The sequence below is a fragment of the Oncorhynchus mykiss genome, chromosome 12, assembly GCF_057628025.1.
Source record: "Oncorhynchus mykiss isolate SJ-2025 chromosome 12, ASM5762802v1, whole genome shotgun sequence".
Lineage (NCBI taxonomy): Eukaryota > Metazoa > Chordata > Actinopteri > Salmoniformes > Salmonidae > Oncorhynchus > Oncorhynchus mykiss.
In genome coordinates this window covers 46,526,368-46,539,815 of record NC_143033.1, presented here as the reverse complement: position 1 = coordinate 46,539,815, position 13,448 = coordinate 46,526,368, and the positions used below count along the sequence as shown (strand labels likewise).

The window sequence follows — 13,448 nt, the reverse complement described above, 5'->3', positions numbered from 1 at the left end:
TAAAGTCCTGAGGAGAATAAACGAGGTTTGTTATAGGTTACAACTCCCCTCTTACTATTGTATTAACCCCTCGTTTCATGTGTCTCTCCTCAGGCCGGTGGTAGCTGGTCCACTACAGGATGTCTCCTTGGGGAGATCTGACATACGTACAATCCAGTCAAACGTTTTTGGCCACACCTACTCATTCAAGAGTTTTCTTTATTTTGGCTATTTTCTATATTGTAGAATAATAGTGAAGAGTGAAATAGAGAAATAACACATAGGGATCATGTGGTAACCAAAAAGTGTTAAACAAATCATTTTTCAAAGTAACCAACCTTTTCCGTGATGACAGCTTTGCACACTCTTGGCATTCTCTCGAGCAACTTTATGATGTAGTCACCTGGAATGCTTTTCCAACAGTCTTGAAGGAGATCCCACAAATGCTGAGCACTTGTTGGCTGCTTTTCCTTCACTCTGCGGTGCAACTCATACCAAACCATCTCAACTGGGTTGAGGTCAGGTGATTATGGAGGCCAGGTCATCTGATGGAGCACTCCATCTCTCTCCTTCTTGGTCAAATAGCCCTTACACAGCCTGGAGGTGTGTTGGGTCATTGTCCTGTTGAAAAACAAATGATAGTCCCACTAAGCGCAAACCAGATGGGAAGGCGTATCACTGTAAAATGCTGTGGTAGCCAAGTTGGTTACGCGTGCCTTGAATTCTAAATAAATCACTGACAGTGTCACCAGCGAAGTACCTCCTCCTCTATGCTCCACAGTGGGAACCACACATGCGGAGATCTTCTGTTCACCCACTCTGCGTCTCACAAAGACACGACAGTTGGAACCCAAAGGATTTGGACTCATCAGACCAAAGGACAGTTTTTCACCGGTCTAATGTTCATTGCTCGTGTTTCTTTCCCCAAACAAGTCTCTTCTTATTGTTGGTGTCCTTTTGTAGTGGTTTCTTTGCAGAAATTCGACCACGAAAGCCTGATTCACATAGTTTCCTCTGAACAGTTGATGTTGAGATGTGTCTGTTACTTGAACTCTGAAGCATTTATTTGGGCTGTTATCTGAGGTGCAGTTAATTGCCGATATCTGAGGCTGGTAACTCTAATGATCTTATCCTCTGCAGCAGAGGTAACTCTGGGTCTTTTCTGTGGCAGTCCTCATGAGAGCCAGTTTCATCAACCACGCTCGATGGTTTTTGCGACTGCACTTGAAGAAACTTTCAAAGTTCTTGAAATGTACTGTTTTGACTGACCTTCATGTCTTAAAGTAATGATGGACTGTTGTGTCTCTTTGCTTATTTGAGCTGTTCTTGCCATAATTTGGACTTGGTCTTTTAACAAATAGGGCTCTTCTGTATACCATCCCTACCTTGTCAAAACACAACTCAAACATATTCAAACATATTAAGAAGGAAAGAAATTCCACATATTATGTAGAAAATAGTACAAAGAAAGAAAAAGACTTGAATGGGTAGGTATGTCCAAACTTTTGATTGCGAGACTTATTTTTTTACATAATTAATATGTAATTACATAGAGAGATAGAGATGAATAAATGCGGGATGATGAGGGATGAGGGATGATTTTAAGTACAATTCTTACAACTTTGTTTTGCTGGTAGCTTATTCTTTAGAAGTTTGGGGCTGCTGGTGAACCATGATGTGAAGGCACAATTGTCACGCCCTGGCCACAGAGAGGCTTTTTATTCTCTATTTTGGTTAGGTCAGGGTGTGACTAGGGTGGGCATTCTATGTTCTTTTTTCTATGTTTTTGTATGTCGTTGTTTTTGCCCGGGTATGGTTCTCAATCAGGGACAGCTGTCTGTCATTGTCTCTGACTGAGAACCATACTTAGGTAGCTCTTGCACACATGGGTTTTGTGGGTAGTTGTTTTCTGTTTTGTGGATTGCACCTTGCAGAACTGTTTGTTTGTTGTTTTTGTTCAAGTATTGGTATTTATTAAACCTATTATGAATACTTACCACGCTGCACCTTGGTCCTCTTCTCCTTCTCCCGACGACATTTGTTACAGAACTACCCACCACCAAAGGACCAAGCCGCGTGTAATGGACTCCTGGACATGGGAGGAAATATTGGACGGCAAGGGACCCTGGGCACAGCCGGGAGAGTATCGTCGTCCGAAAGAGGAGCTGGAGGAAGCTAGAGCGGAGCGGAAACACTAAGAGGAATTGGCTCGAGGTAACGTGCACGAGAGGCAGCCCCAGAAAATATTGGGGGAGGCACACGGGGAGATTGGCGGAGTCAGGCAGGAGACCTGAGCCAACTCCCCGTGCTTACTGTGGCGAGAGAGTGACTGGGCAGGCACCGTGTTATGCGGTGAAGCGCACAGTGTCCCCAGGGTGCACGCATAGCCCGATGCGCTACATCGCAGCTCCTCGAATCGGCCGGGCTAGAGTGGGCATCGAGCCAGGAGGGATAATGCCGGGCCCGGATTATACGGCACCAGCCCTACGCACGGTGTCCCCGGTTCGCCAGCACAGCCCAGCCCAGTGCGGCCTGTTCCAACTCTCCACACTTGTCGGGCTACAGGGGGTATCCAGCCAGGACAGGTTGTGCAGGCTCGTTGCTCGAGACCTCTAGTGCGCCTCCACGGCCCAGTGCATCCGATGCCTCGGCTAAGGAGGAGGCCGCCTGTATGTCTCCCCAGCCTGGTGAGTCCTGTGCCTGCTCCCAGAACCATGTCTCCATCCAGTCTGTAGCTGCCAGAGCCGCCCTCCTGTCCGGAGCTGCCAGAGCCGCCCTCCTGTCCGGAGCTGCCAGAGCCACCCTCCTGTCCGGAGCTGCCAGAGCCGCCCTCCTGTCCGGAGCTGCCAGAGCCGCCCTCCTGTCCGGAGCTGCCAGAGCCGCCCTCCTATTCGGAGGTGCCAGAGCCGCCCGTCAGTCTAGAGGCGCCTGAGTCGCCATTCACTCCGGAGCCGCCAGAATCACAGCCCCTCAGTCCAGAGGCGCCCTTCAGTCCGAGGCCCGCTGCGAGGGTCCCCGCTCCAGAGGCGCCACCTAAGTGGGCCAAGACTGAGGTGGAGTGGGGTCCACGTCCCGCACCCAAGCTGCCGCCGAAAAGAAGGCCCACCCGGACCCTCCCCTTTATAGAGTCAGGTTTTGCGGCTGGAGTCCCGCACCTTTGGGGGGGGGGGTACTGTCACGCCCTGGCCATAGAGAGGCTTTTTTTTCAATGTTTTTGTATGTCGTTGTTTTTGCCCGGGTATGGTTCTCAATCAGGGACTGTCGTTGTCTCTGATTGAGAACCATACTTAGGTAGCTCTTGCCCACATGGGTTTTGTGGGTAGTTGTTTTCTGTTTCGTGTATTGCACCTTGCAGAACTGTACTTACCACGCTGCACCTTGGTGCTCTTCTCCTTCTCCCGACGACATTCGTTACAATAATCAAAGTGACACTGGACTAGCAAACTTGCCAGAGTTTTCAGCATGTCTATAGCTAGGTTTCCATCCAATTGGCGACAGATTTTCATGCGAATTTTCTAAAATCTTCATTATAACAATGTGCCATTTCAGAGTTTCCTTTAGGATAATTTGGCACCGGACAACATAACAGGGAAGATTTTAATTTACCGAACATTTGAGAAATTTAATGGACATTCATATGCATTCAAATTCAACCTGGTGCAGCCAGCACCATCAATAAACGAGGGATGTTGGCCAATTGAGACACATTTACGTGTCCTTAATAACAGCCTATAACTAATTACAAATACACTATTCCTTGTGTTCCGATGTGTAGCATATACAACACTTTATGGTCTACTTTTTTGGAGGGGTTTTAAGCTACTTTACTAAAACAATAATTGTCCACCTCACGGTTTAGCTGTCAGAGATTTGAGCATGTCAGATGACTTCTTTATGTCAGATGGTTACTGAGTCTACTACACAGATATAGATGTACAGAAGGAGGGTAATTTGTAAATGTTCTATCCTTATATTTTGTATAAAGATAAACACTATATTGTCAGATATGAGTTACTCTGGTAGGCCTGAAACGGTCTTCCTCACCTCAAGTTCAACTGTCAGTTGCAGCAGTTTGACAACCCTCCCCTATTTTTGACCACCACTCCCCCCAGTAAATGTCGATCTGTCCCTTAGATGTGGTTAATATCATAATGTAACTTATGTAATCATGTAATCATGTAGCACATAAAAGCATAACAATCTTAGGTTAATCTGATTTGTTAAATACAGTAACATCCTATTTCTCCTTTGATTGGTTGCCAGCCCTGAAATGCCCTGAGTCCAGCCACTACCAGGTGTGCACCAGTGCCTGCGCCTCCTCATGCTCGGACCTCACCTCCCACCTGTACTGCACCCACCCTTGCACAGAGGGCTGCCAGTGTGACCCGGGATACGTGCTGAGTGGCAACCGTTGCGTCCGGCACCAGGACTGCGGCTGCGAGCATGAGGGCCTCTACTACCCTCTCAACGACACTTTCTGGGCGGGCCCTGCCGGCGAGGATGGAGAGTGCACCCTGCGCTGCGTCTGTGGGCCCAACGGCAAAGTCTCCTGCTTCAACGATTCATGTAGAGAAGGCGAAGTGTGTGTGACAGAGTTCGGCCTGTTGGGCTGTTACCCCCGCAGGGAGGGGGTGTGTTCTCTAGGCCAGAATTTTGTGACGGCCTCTTTCGACGGGACCTCCATGCCCTTCCCGGACGACAGCTCCTACTACCTGCTGAGGTCGTGTGGGCCAATGCCGGCCAACGTGTCTGCTGTGGAAGTAAAGATGGGCCGGCGGCTGGTAAACAAGGGTCCATACTGGATGCGGCCCGTGGTGGTCAGGGTGGCCAACCTGGAGGCCCAGATGGGTGGATCGGACTTTGACACGGTGAAGGTCAGTATTATAGCCTGGTGCTCCAGTCTGTTTGTGCTTTAGCCAACTTTTCTCTGTGTTTGTTCATTGTCATTCCAGATACACAGTATGGGGACCAGGCTATTTTGGTGCTACCTCAGTTCAATTGAGAGAAAATGCATGAGTCTCCAGACAAATAAACAGACAAAAGTATGTGTAAAGATTATCTGAGCATTGATATTGTGCTACATTGTGGGTAGGTTTTCCAGACCCAGGCACAGGAGGTTGGTGGCACCTTATTGGGGAGGACGGGCTCATGGTAATGGATGTAGTAGAATAAGTGGAATAGTATCAAACACATGGTTTCCGTTTTATTGTATGCCATTCCATTCGCTCCGTTACAGCCATTATCATGAGCAGTCCCCCCTCAGCAGCCTCCACTGGACCCAAGGCAACTTTACTTCTGGACTAAGAATCACTTTCAGTGGAGAAACTTCATTTAGAATTATATTTTTACACCAGGAGTAGGCTAAATATGAGTCTGGGAAACTGGCCTGAAAGTCTGTCATCATGAGATGAATACCTTTCTCAAAGTAATTTAGCTGGAATATGTAGTTCAATTGAATACAGGCTTAACAGAATGACAACAGAGATAATATAGTAAGGAATTTTATTGAATAGTTTGGTGTAGGCTTTGTCTCCAAGGAATGCTCCCCAGAGCAAGATGCTGATGACAGGTTGCCCTATGCTGCGGGAAAGGAGTTCCAATGACGGGTCTTAAGGTTATTATGCTGGTGGTTGTGGGGAGATAGGTCATTGGACGACTGTTGCTGCAAAACAAGGTTTGAGTTGACATATAAATACTCCCCTAGATTAATGCCCATTGGTTGAAAGAAAGATAGTGATTATTGCACGAGTGAGTAGGTTAATCAGCAACAGTGGTGGAATTGCCTTAGTGTGCCGTGCTCATAGGCTAATAGGTGAATGATATTCCACACGCTTGATAATAGAAAAGGAGGAAGAGACGCTATGCTAACGAGCTAACGTTAAGACACTATACTATAAATACTTGCCATGCTGACAAGGTGTCATTATAACCCCTGCCATATAAATACCTGCTATGCTGATGAGTGAGATAGGAAGCGATGTGAATTATGAGTTTACTAGATGAATGAAAAGATCCATTCGGACCAGCCTTACTGATTGAAAATGGGTAACTACGTAACAGATATATCACTGCACTACTGTACATTACAGTGACTGAATGTTGCTGCTACTACCTCTCTATGACATAATGTTATGATGTGTCTAAATCCCAGCTGAACGGTGAGCTGGTACTACTGCCTTATGTCCACCCACTGGAGACCCTAATGATCTACCGCGCCCCTGGCAACGCTACCGTGGTGGAGTCCAGCGGATTGGTCCTAGTCCGCTACACCCGTCAGGGCCTCCTCAACATCTCTCTCTCTACCCTCTTTTACAACGCCACCTGCGGCCTGTGCGGTCTCTTCAACGGAAACGCCAGCGACGATCTCCGTCTGCCTAACGGCCGGCTGGCCGAATCCCTCGAACTCTTCACTGAGGGCTGGCGAGCCATTGCTGACGACCTGACATGCAATGGCGATTGCGATGACCTGTACCGCATGTGCACGGACCTGCGGCTCTACCAGAGCCCGTGGATGTGTGGCAACATCAACGACCTGGGGAACAGCTCCTTCCTGGCGTGCCACGGTGCCGTCAACCCCTCGCCGTTCTTCCGGAACTGCCTGTACAACATGTGCATGCGGGAGGGAAACCGCTCGGTGCTCTGCTCTTCGCTGCAGGCATATGCCTCGGCCTGTCAGGATGCCCAGGTGGACCTTGCTGCCTGGAGGAGTGCTACCAATTGCCGTGAGTTAGTCCCTCGCCACCACCTTGGAGTGATGTTGAGTGATGGACTGATTGTGTATTTTTCCTTTATTAACCAAACCTTGGCTCTGCTAATTCTGAATAGCCCTTTCTCTTGTTTCTCTTTCTATCTCTGTCCCGACCTCTCTCTATGTCTCTCTCCTTTTTTCTCACTCTCTTTTACTTTCTGTTACGATCCCTCTATCTCTCTCTCTCTATTTGTCTATTACTCCACTCTCATCTCTCTCTGCCCACCCCTCTCTCTCCTTCCCGCAGCCTTGCCCTGTCCGGAGAACAGTTACTACGATGAGTGCACCAGCGCTTGCCCACTGACCTGCGCCGGCCTGGATGAGCTCGCCGAGCTGTGTCCACTGTCCTGTCGGGAGGGCTGCCAGTGCAGGGAGGGCTTTGCACTCCACAACGGCCAGTGCGTGGCGCGCAGCGACTGCGGCTGCATCATCTCTGGGGGCCGGCAGCTGGCCACCAACCAGATCTTCTGGAATAACTGGGAGTGCCAGGAGCGCTGCTACTGCAATGGCTCGGACAACCGCGTCTACTGCACGCTGACACCGTGCCAGGAGGGTGAGTACTGCCAGGAGGACCTTGAGGGCCTCTACTTCTGCCAGCCGCGCACTGAAGCGTTGTGCATTGCCGCTGGTTACAGCCACTTCCTGCCATTCGGAGGTGTGCCCTTCGAGCTGCAGAGCAGCTGTACCTTGATCCTGGCTACAACGAGGTGCAACAGCGGAGTGGCGGGAGAGGAGGATATAGACCAGAGCACCGCCACCCGACCCAAGACGAGCACCAGCGCCGACCTCCCTCGCTTCAAGCTGTCAGCCCAGAACGAGGAGAGGGACACGGGGCAAGCCATCTGGGTGAGGGGGTTCATCTTGGAAGTCTACGGCTATGAGATTGAGGTGTCTCGGAGCTATAAACACACCATCACGGTGAGTGTATTATACACTTTTCATACTACCTTTCCATCCTGAATTAAACTGTATTAGCTCAGATATTTTCATTTCCCATTGTCCTTTTTTAGCACGATTCCAGAAACTATGGTGGATGCGTAACTAGGCCAGCTCAGTAAAATTTGTTTTGACTTGGCTCGGTTCCACTCAGTAGGGTGAAAAGCCTGGGGCACAGTCAGTCTTGTTAGACTTTATTAGGAAGAAAAACATGTGGTAAGTAACAGGCCAAGAATCTTACCAATGCTTTTCAGAGAATCCAACTGAAAAAAAGACAGGAGAAATGTGTTCTTACAATGTCTTGACACTTTTCATTTCAATGCATATTCATCCTTCCAGTGTGACTGATGTGTTGTGAATCTCACACAGACATGTGAGGGAGAGTTATTTGTTAATGAAGCCGATAGAATAGCGGAGCGAAGAGTGAATTCCTCTTTGATTGGCTCAGGGCGGATCTTATTTCCATTGGCATCTGTTATTAGACTGGATTGGGCTCAGGGTAACGGCTGACCTGAGCGACATTTGGAAAAGGTTCACAAACCAACCGAAAGATCTGAGGAGAACCACAATACACACACTCAATCCCATACACTCACACTTGCTAGTTATAACACACACAACACTCCCCCACGCACACACACACACACACACGCACACACAAGCACACACACACACACACACACACACACACACACACGCACACAGTCATTACTCACTCTCCCATGCTCTCTCCCAGGTGAATAAGGAACGTCTGTACCTGCCTTTGAAGCTGGGGCCGGGGAAGGTCCACATCTTCACTTTCGGCATGCAGCTGGTGTTGGAGACGGACTTTGGCCTGAAGGTTGCCTTCGACTGGAACACCCTGCTCCTGCTCACGCTGCCTCGACGCCTCTACAACACCACCTGCGGCCTGTGCCAGGGCATGCCACTTTCCTCTCCACCCGCACTCACCACCAGCAACTGGGGCATGGCCTGGGCTGAGCAAGACACATTCTGCCAGGTGGGCTGCGGTGACTCGTGCCCACGTTGTGGGTTGGTCGAGAGAGGCTTTGGTGCCACCGATGCCCCTTTACTCGTCGCGGACGCCTACATGGAAGGCGTGGCCCAAGATGGTGAGGGAGGAGGAATCAATGTTGATGGCGGGGGTTACACGGGAATCCGATTCCACCTGGGCGATGGGCTGCACTTGTTTGTGGAGCCCGAGGCAGTGCGTCTGTGCGGGTTGATCGTGGACCGGGGCGGTGTGTTTGCGCGCTGCCACAGCAAGGTGGTGCCGGCGTTCTTCTACCAGAACTGCCTGCAGGACACATGCCTGGACCGGGGTGCCTCGGGGACCATTTGCAACTGGCTGCAGATCTACACCAGCACATGCCAGACCCAGGGGGTGCGTGTGTTAGGCTGGAGGAGTGACACGCCCTGTGGTGAGCACAATAATAATTGAGGCACGAATCAAGTAGATTGAGTTGAGTTTAATTCTTTCCAGCCCAGGTGGAGGCTTATCTTACATGGGACTACTCCTCAGTAGTAATAGCCTATTAGATATTATTAGGTTCTGACAAACAGAGTGAAAAACGAACAGACAACTGGTCAAAGTTCAAACCAAGTTTATTCACCCACTGGGTCAAACAGCTGCAAAGACAAAACATGTTTACACAAGCACATATATTTATACCTTCCTCCTATGCTGAGTCTCCTCCTTGCACATCTGGGAAAACCAATACATCTCTGTTTGCTAGACAGGACTTTAGTGGTGCCTGTTCTTTCTCACTTCATCTGACCTGGACTCATCTGACCTCGGCCAAAATTCTTCACTCCTCCCCAACTCACGCCTGTCCTACCTTATCTGTTGACTGAAACCAGAACCATTGCCCTCCTCCTCTCCATAGGATACATGAGATTTTACAAAAGCATGTTCTTACAAAATGTAAACTTTCTGCCCTCCCCTTTCTCACTCAATAGATGTCCATACCCTCAGGAGTTTAGAAGTTAGTGCCCAACAATAACAACGGATACTTTCACCAAGGTTACATAGAGTTCTCAGTCATATGAGTAAAGGAGAGATGAATCACAAAGCAGCAGCTTTATGTTACCGTCCTACACAATGACATACAATACGCTGTCAAATGAATAACCAACTGATATTTTAACGTTTGTTCTTATGTATTCTGCATCTATCCTCCACTTTGCACCCAAACTGTAATCTGTCCAGAGAACCAATGCCAGGTAAATGAATCATGTAATCGTCATGTCTGTGTCTCAATCAAAGGCATCATATTCCCTAGTGCACTACATACGGAGTAGGGTGCCATTTTGGACACAACTCACATTTCCTTTACCCATATAAAGACATACTTCTTTTTCTCCTTCCCCAGTGCTGACGTGCCCAGCCAACAGCCACTACTCTAGCTGCATGTCAGTGTGCCAACCGCAGTGCGCCCCAGCCCGCGGCCCGAGGGAGTGCACCCAAGACTGTGTGGAGGGCTGCCAGTGTGACCAGGGATACGTCCTCAATGGCAAGGGTTGCATCCGGCCCAAGAACTGTGGCTGCTACAACGACGGCAAGTACTATGAGGTGAGTCAGTCACACAGACAGTAGTCTCTCTCCACAGACATTCGTATACACGTGGCAAGCTAGTTAGCTTAAGATTTCAATTATGGCTTGTGAAAGTACACAGAAAGTACTTAAAGACACACTCCAGCAATTTTTTTTACTTGTTCTATTGAAAAACAAAACCCTGCGTATAAATACAGTAAGGTTCACACACTTAATGGTAAAAATAATATGTTTTGAGGTAAATAATGTTTTTTAGACACAAGTGTAAACTTCATGGAGTAGGCCATTCAAGGAGTTGGTCTGATGGTGCCAATGGCTTTGAAACATTCTCAGCACATTTAAGGAACTTGACAGAAAAACTTTCATTACATTAACAGAACGTTTCCTAAAAGTTCAAACATGGTCACATTTTAACATTGGGAATAGTTTGACGTTGGGAATGTTCTCAAAATCTTCCAAGGACCTCCCGGGTGGCGCAGTGGTCTAGGGCTGTGCCACCAGAGACTCTGGGTTCGCGCCCAGGCTCTGTCGCAGCCGACCGCGACCGGGAGGTCCGTGGGGCGATGCACAATTGGCCTAGCGTCGTCCGGGTTAGGGAGGGTTTGGCCGGTAGGGATATCCTTGTCTCATCGTGCACTAGCGACTCCTGTGGCGGGCCGGGTGCAGTGCACGCTAACCAGGTCGCCAGGTGCACTGGCTTCCGGGTTGGATACGCGCTGTGTTAAGAAGCAGTGCGGCTTGGTTGGGTTGTGTTTCGGAGGACGCATGGCTTTCGACCTTCGTCTCTCCCGAGCCCGTACGGGAGTTGTAGCGATGAGACAAGATAGTAACTACTAACAATTGGATACCACGAAATTGGGGAAAAAAGGGGGTAAAATAAAAAATAATAATAAATTCTTCCAAGAACGTTAACAAAACGTTATTCTGTGGGAATTTCAGTACTTCAGCATAAAGTTTCCTACAGGTTTCCACATGGTTCTATTTAAAGTCATGTTCTCAAATTGTTCCGAGAATGTAAACTTTCCATAAAAACCACAAGAACTTTAGTAACGTTTAGAAAACGTTGTAAGAGCGTTATTAAAACATATAAATTCTGTTCTCAGCATAAACAAAACTCTCTCTATTCTGTATCTTGTTAAGTGTTCAGGGGTCCACTAATTGGTCACACCTGATCTTAATGAGAGCTGTATCCTTTGAAATGGGGTCTGTTTAAGTAGACTAAAATTAGCAGCTTTGTATTCGTAAAAAAAACATGGCATGCTAGCTCCATCCTGGTGGCACAGTGGACACATTCAATGGATAGAGAATTTAAGATTATAGGGTTGAATCTCACTGAATACATGTGTTTGCATAATTAATGTGAAAGGAAATTAATTTCCATGTCTCCTATCGCTGCTTGGAGTAAAAAAAAGTTTACCCAAATTAAGCTAGCGGTGTTGTTAAAAGTCTTATTGAAACATTCAGTGTAAGTTTTAAGGAAGTTATTCACAAACCTTTAAATAACCTATAATTTCCATTCTCAGAGTGTCAATAAAAACCTCCCAGGAAACGTATTCGCAGCAAGTACGGGTGCTGAGGGAAAAAAAATTGAATATATATTTATATTTATTTATTTTTTCCTTCAGATTTTTCATATGAAAAATCTGAAGGAAAAAATAAATAAATATAAATATATATTAGATTTTTTTTCCTTCAGATTCTTCAGGGGGTGCTATAGCACCCTCAGCACCCGTACTTGCTGCGAATATGTGGGAGAGACAGACAGTTAGTGGTTAAATTGACAGTTCTATTAAAAAATATATAAGTTTGGACACACCTACTCATTCATGGGTTTTTCTTTATTTTTACTACTAATAAAGAAAAATCCTTGAATGAGTAGGTGTGTCTTAGAAGAGCAATAGAGCCTTCTGTAGCGCGGGCAAAGGTTTTTTTTTGCACTGATTTATACAGGTAAAATTCCATTGGGATTTAAATCTATTTTGTGAGCAAGGAAAGGCATTAAAAAAATATATTGTAAAATGAGTTCCTTAAGTTTGTTTCCTTTCCCCTTCCACTTGCTATCCCTTCTCCAGCCCAAACAGCTGTTCTGGAACAGTGATTGCACCAAGCGCTGCCAGTGCATCGGCCGTAATCTCATCCAGTGTGACCCGCGCCGCTGCAAGGCCGAGGAGGAGTGCGCCCTGCGCCATGACGTGCGCGGCTGCTTCACCCAGCGCTCGCAGCATTGCGTGGCGTCCGGTGGCGGTGTCTTCAGGACCTTTGACGGGGCGTCCCTCCGCCTGCCTGCCTCCTGCTCCTTCGTGCTGTCCACCAACTGCCACAAGCTACCTGACCTCTCCTTTCAGCTCATCGCAAACTTCGACAAGTGGAGCACACCCAACCTCACCACCATCTCCCATGCATACCTCTATATTAACGAGGAGAATATCCTGATCTCCGGGAGCACCGTGAAGGTGATGGGGAGGGACTGAGGGTAGATTTAAAAAGTGGTAAGATGGTTGGATGGATGAGTGCATGGCCGCGGGAAGATGATTTGGGGTGGGGGTGATGTCAACAGGTGCATTTTATTTTTGCATCCTATCATCTGTTTATTTTGGAGAGAATACATACAATGTTTTTTTATTTTATTATTAGTTTGAGGTTGGATGGTGAGTCATGTGTATAGTTACATCTATCATACAATTATTTGTGTGTGTGTGTGTACTTAAAAAGTCCACGAGTGCATGTATCTCACAGCCTGTCCTCCCCCCAACCAGGTGAACGGCACTCCTGTGTCGTTGCCTTTTGTCACGGGCCTGATGACGCGCGTCTCCACATCGGAGGGCTTCCTGGTCATCGACACGCCCCAGGACATCCAGGTGCGCTACAACCGCTTCAACACGCTCAGCATCACTATGGGCCAGCGGTTGCAAAACAAGGTTTGTTGTTGTTTTCCCTTATGGTTGGATAACATTATGTAAGCATTATGTAGAACATTACCTGGTTATTGTAAAGCATCTTTGGGTTTTAGAAAATAACTAAGAGAGCTATAAAATAGCATGTATTATTTTTTGTAAGGTGTGCGGCCTTTGCGGCAATTTCAATGGAGACCCTACTGACGACTACATCACCTCCCGTGGAAAGCCGGCCATCAGCGCCCTGGAGCTGGCCCAGAGCTGGAAGACCAATGGCATGCAGAACAGGTGAGGGGGAGAGGAGCCATGGGGAAGGGGGGAGGGGAGGGGGGGGGGG

The 13,448-nt window shown here is 47.9% G+C and overlaps 1 protein-coding gene across 1 annotated transcript in view; it reads left to right on the top strand.

Annotated features, from left to right (window-relative positions):
* The window catches only part of LOC110538902 (alpha-tectorin), a 43,965-nt gene that overhangs the window by 16,790 nt on the left and 13,727 nt on the right, over positions 1–13,448 (top strand). The window contains exons 8-15 of the mRNA XM_090192586.1: positions 4,243–4,853; positions 6,131–6,701; positions 6,975–7,645; positions 8,400–9,084; positions 10,036–10,235; positions 12,290–12,670; positions 12,974–13,135; positions 13,275–13,399. Of these exons, the coding sequence (XP_090048712.1) occupies positions 4,243–4,853; positions 6,131–6,701; positions 6,975–7,645; positions 8,400–9,084; positions 10,036–10,235; positions 12,290–12,670; positions 12,974–13,135; positions 13,275–13,399 (3,406 nt within the window). The remainder of the gene's footprint in view (positions 1–4,242; positions 4,854–6,130; positions 6,702–6,974; positions 7,646–8,399; positions 9,085–10,035; positions 10,236–12,289; positions 12,671–12,973; positions 13,136–13,274; positions 13,400–13,448) is intronic.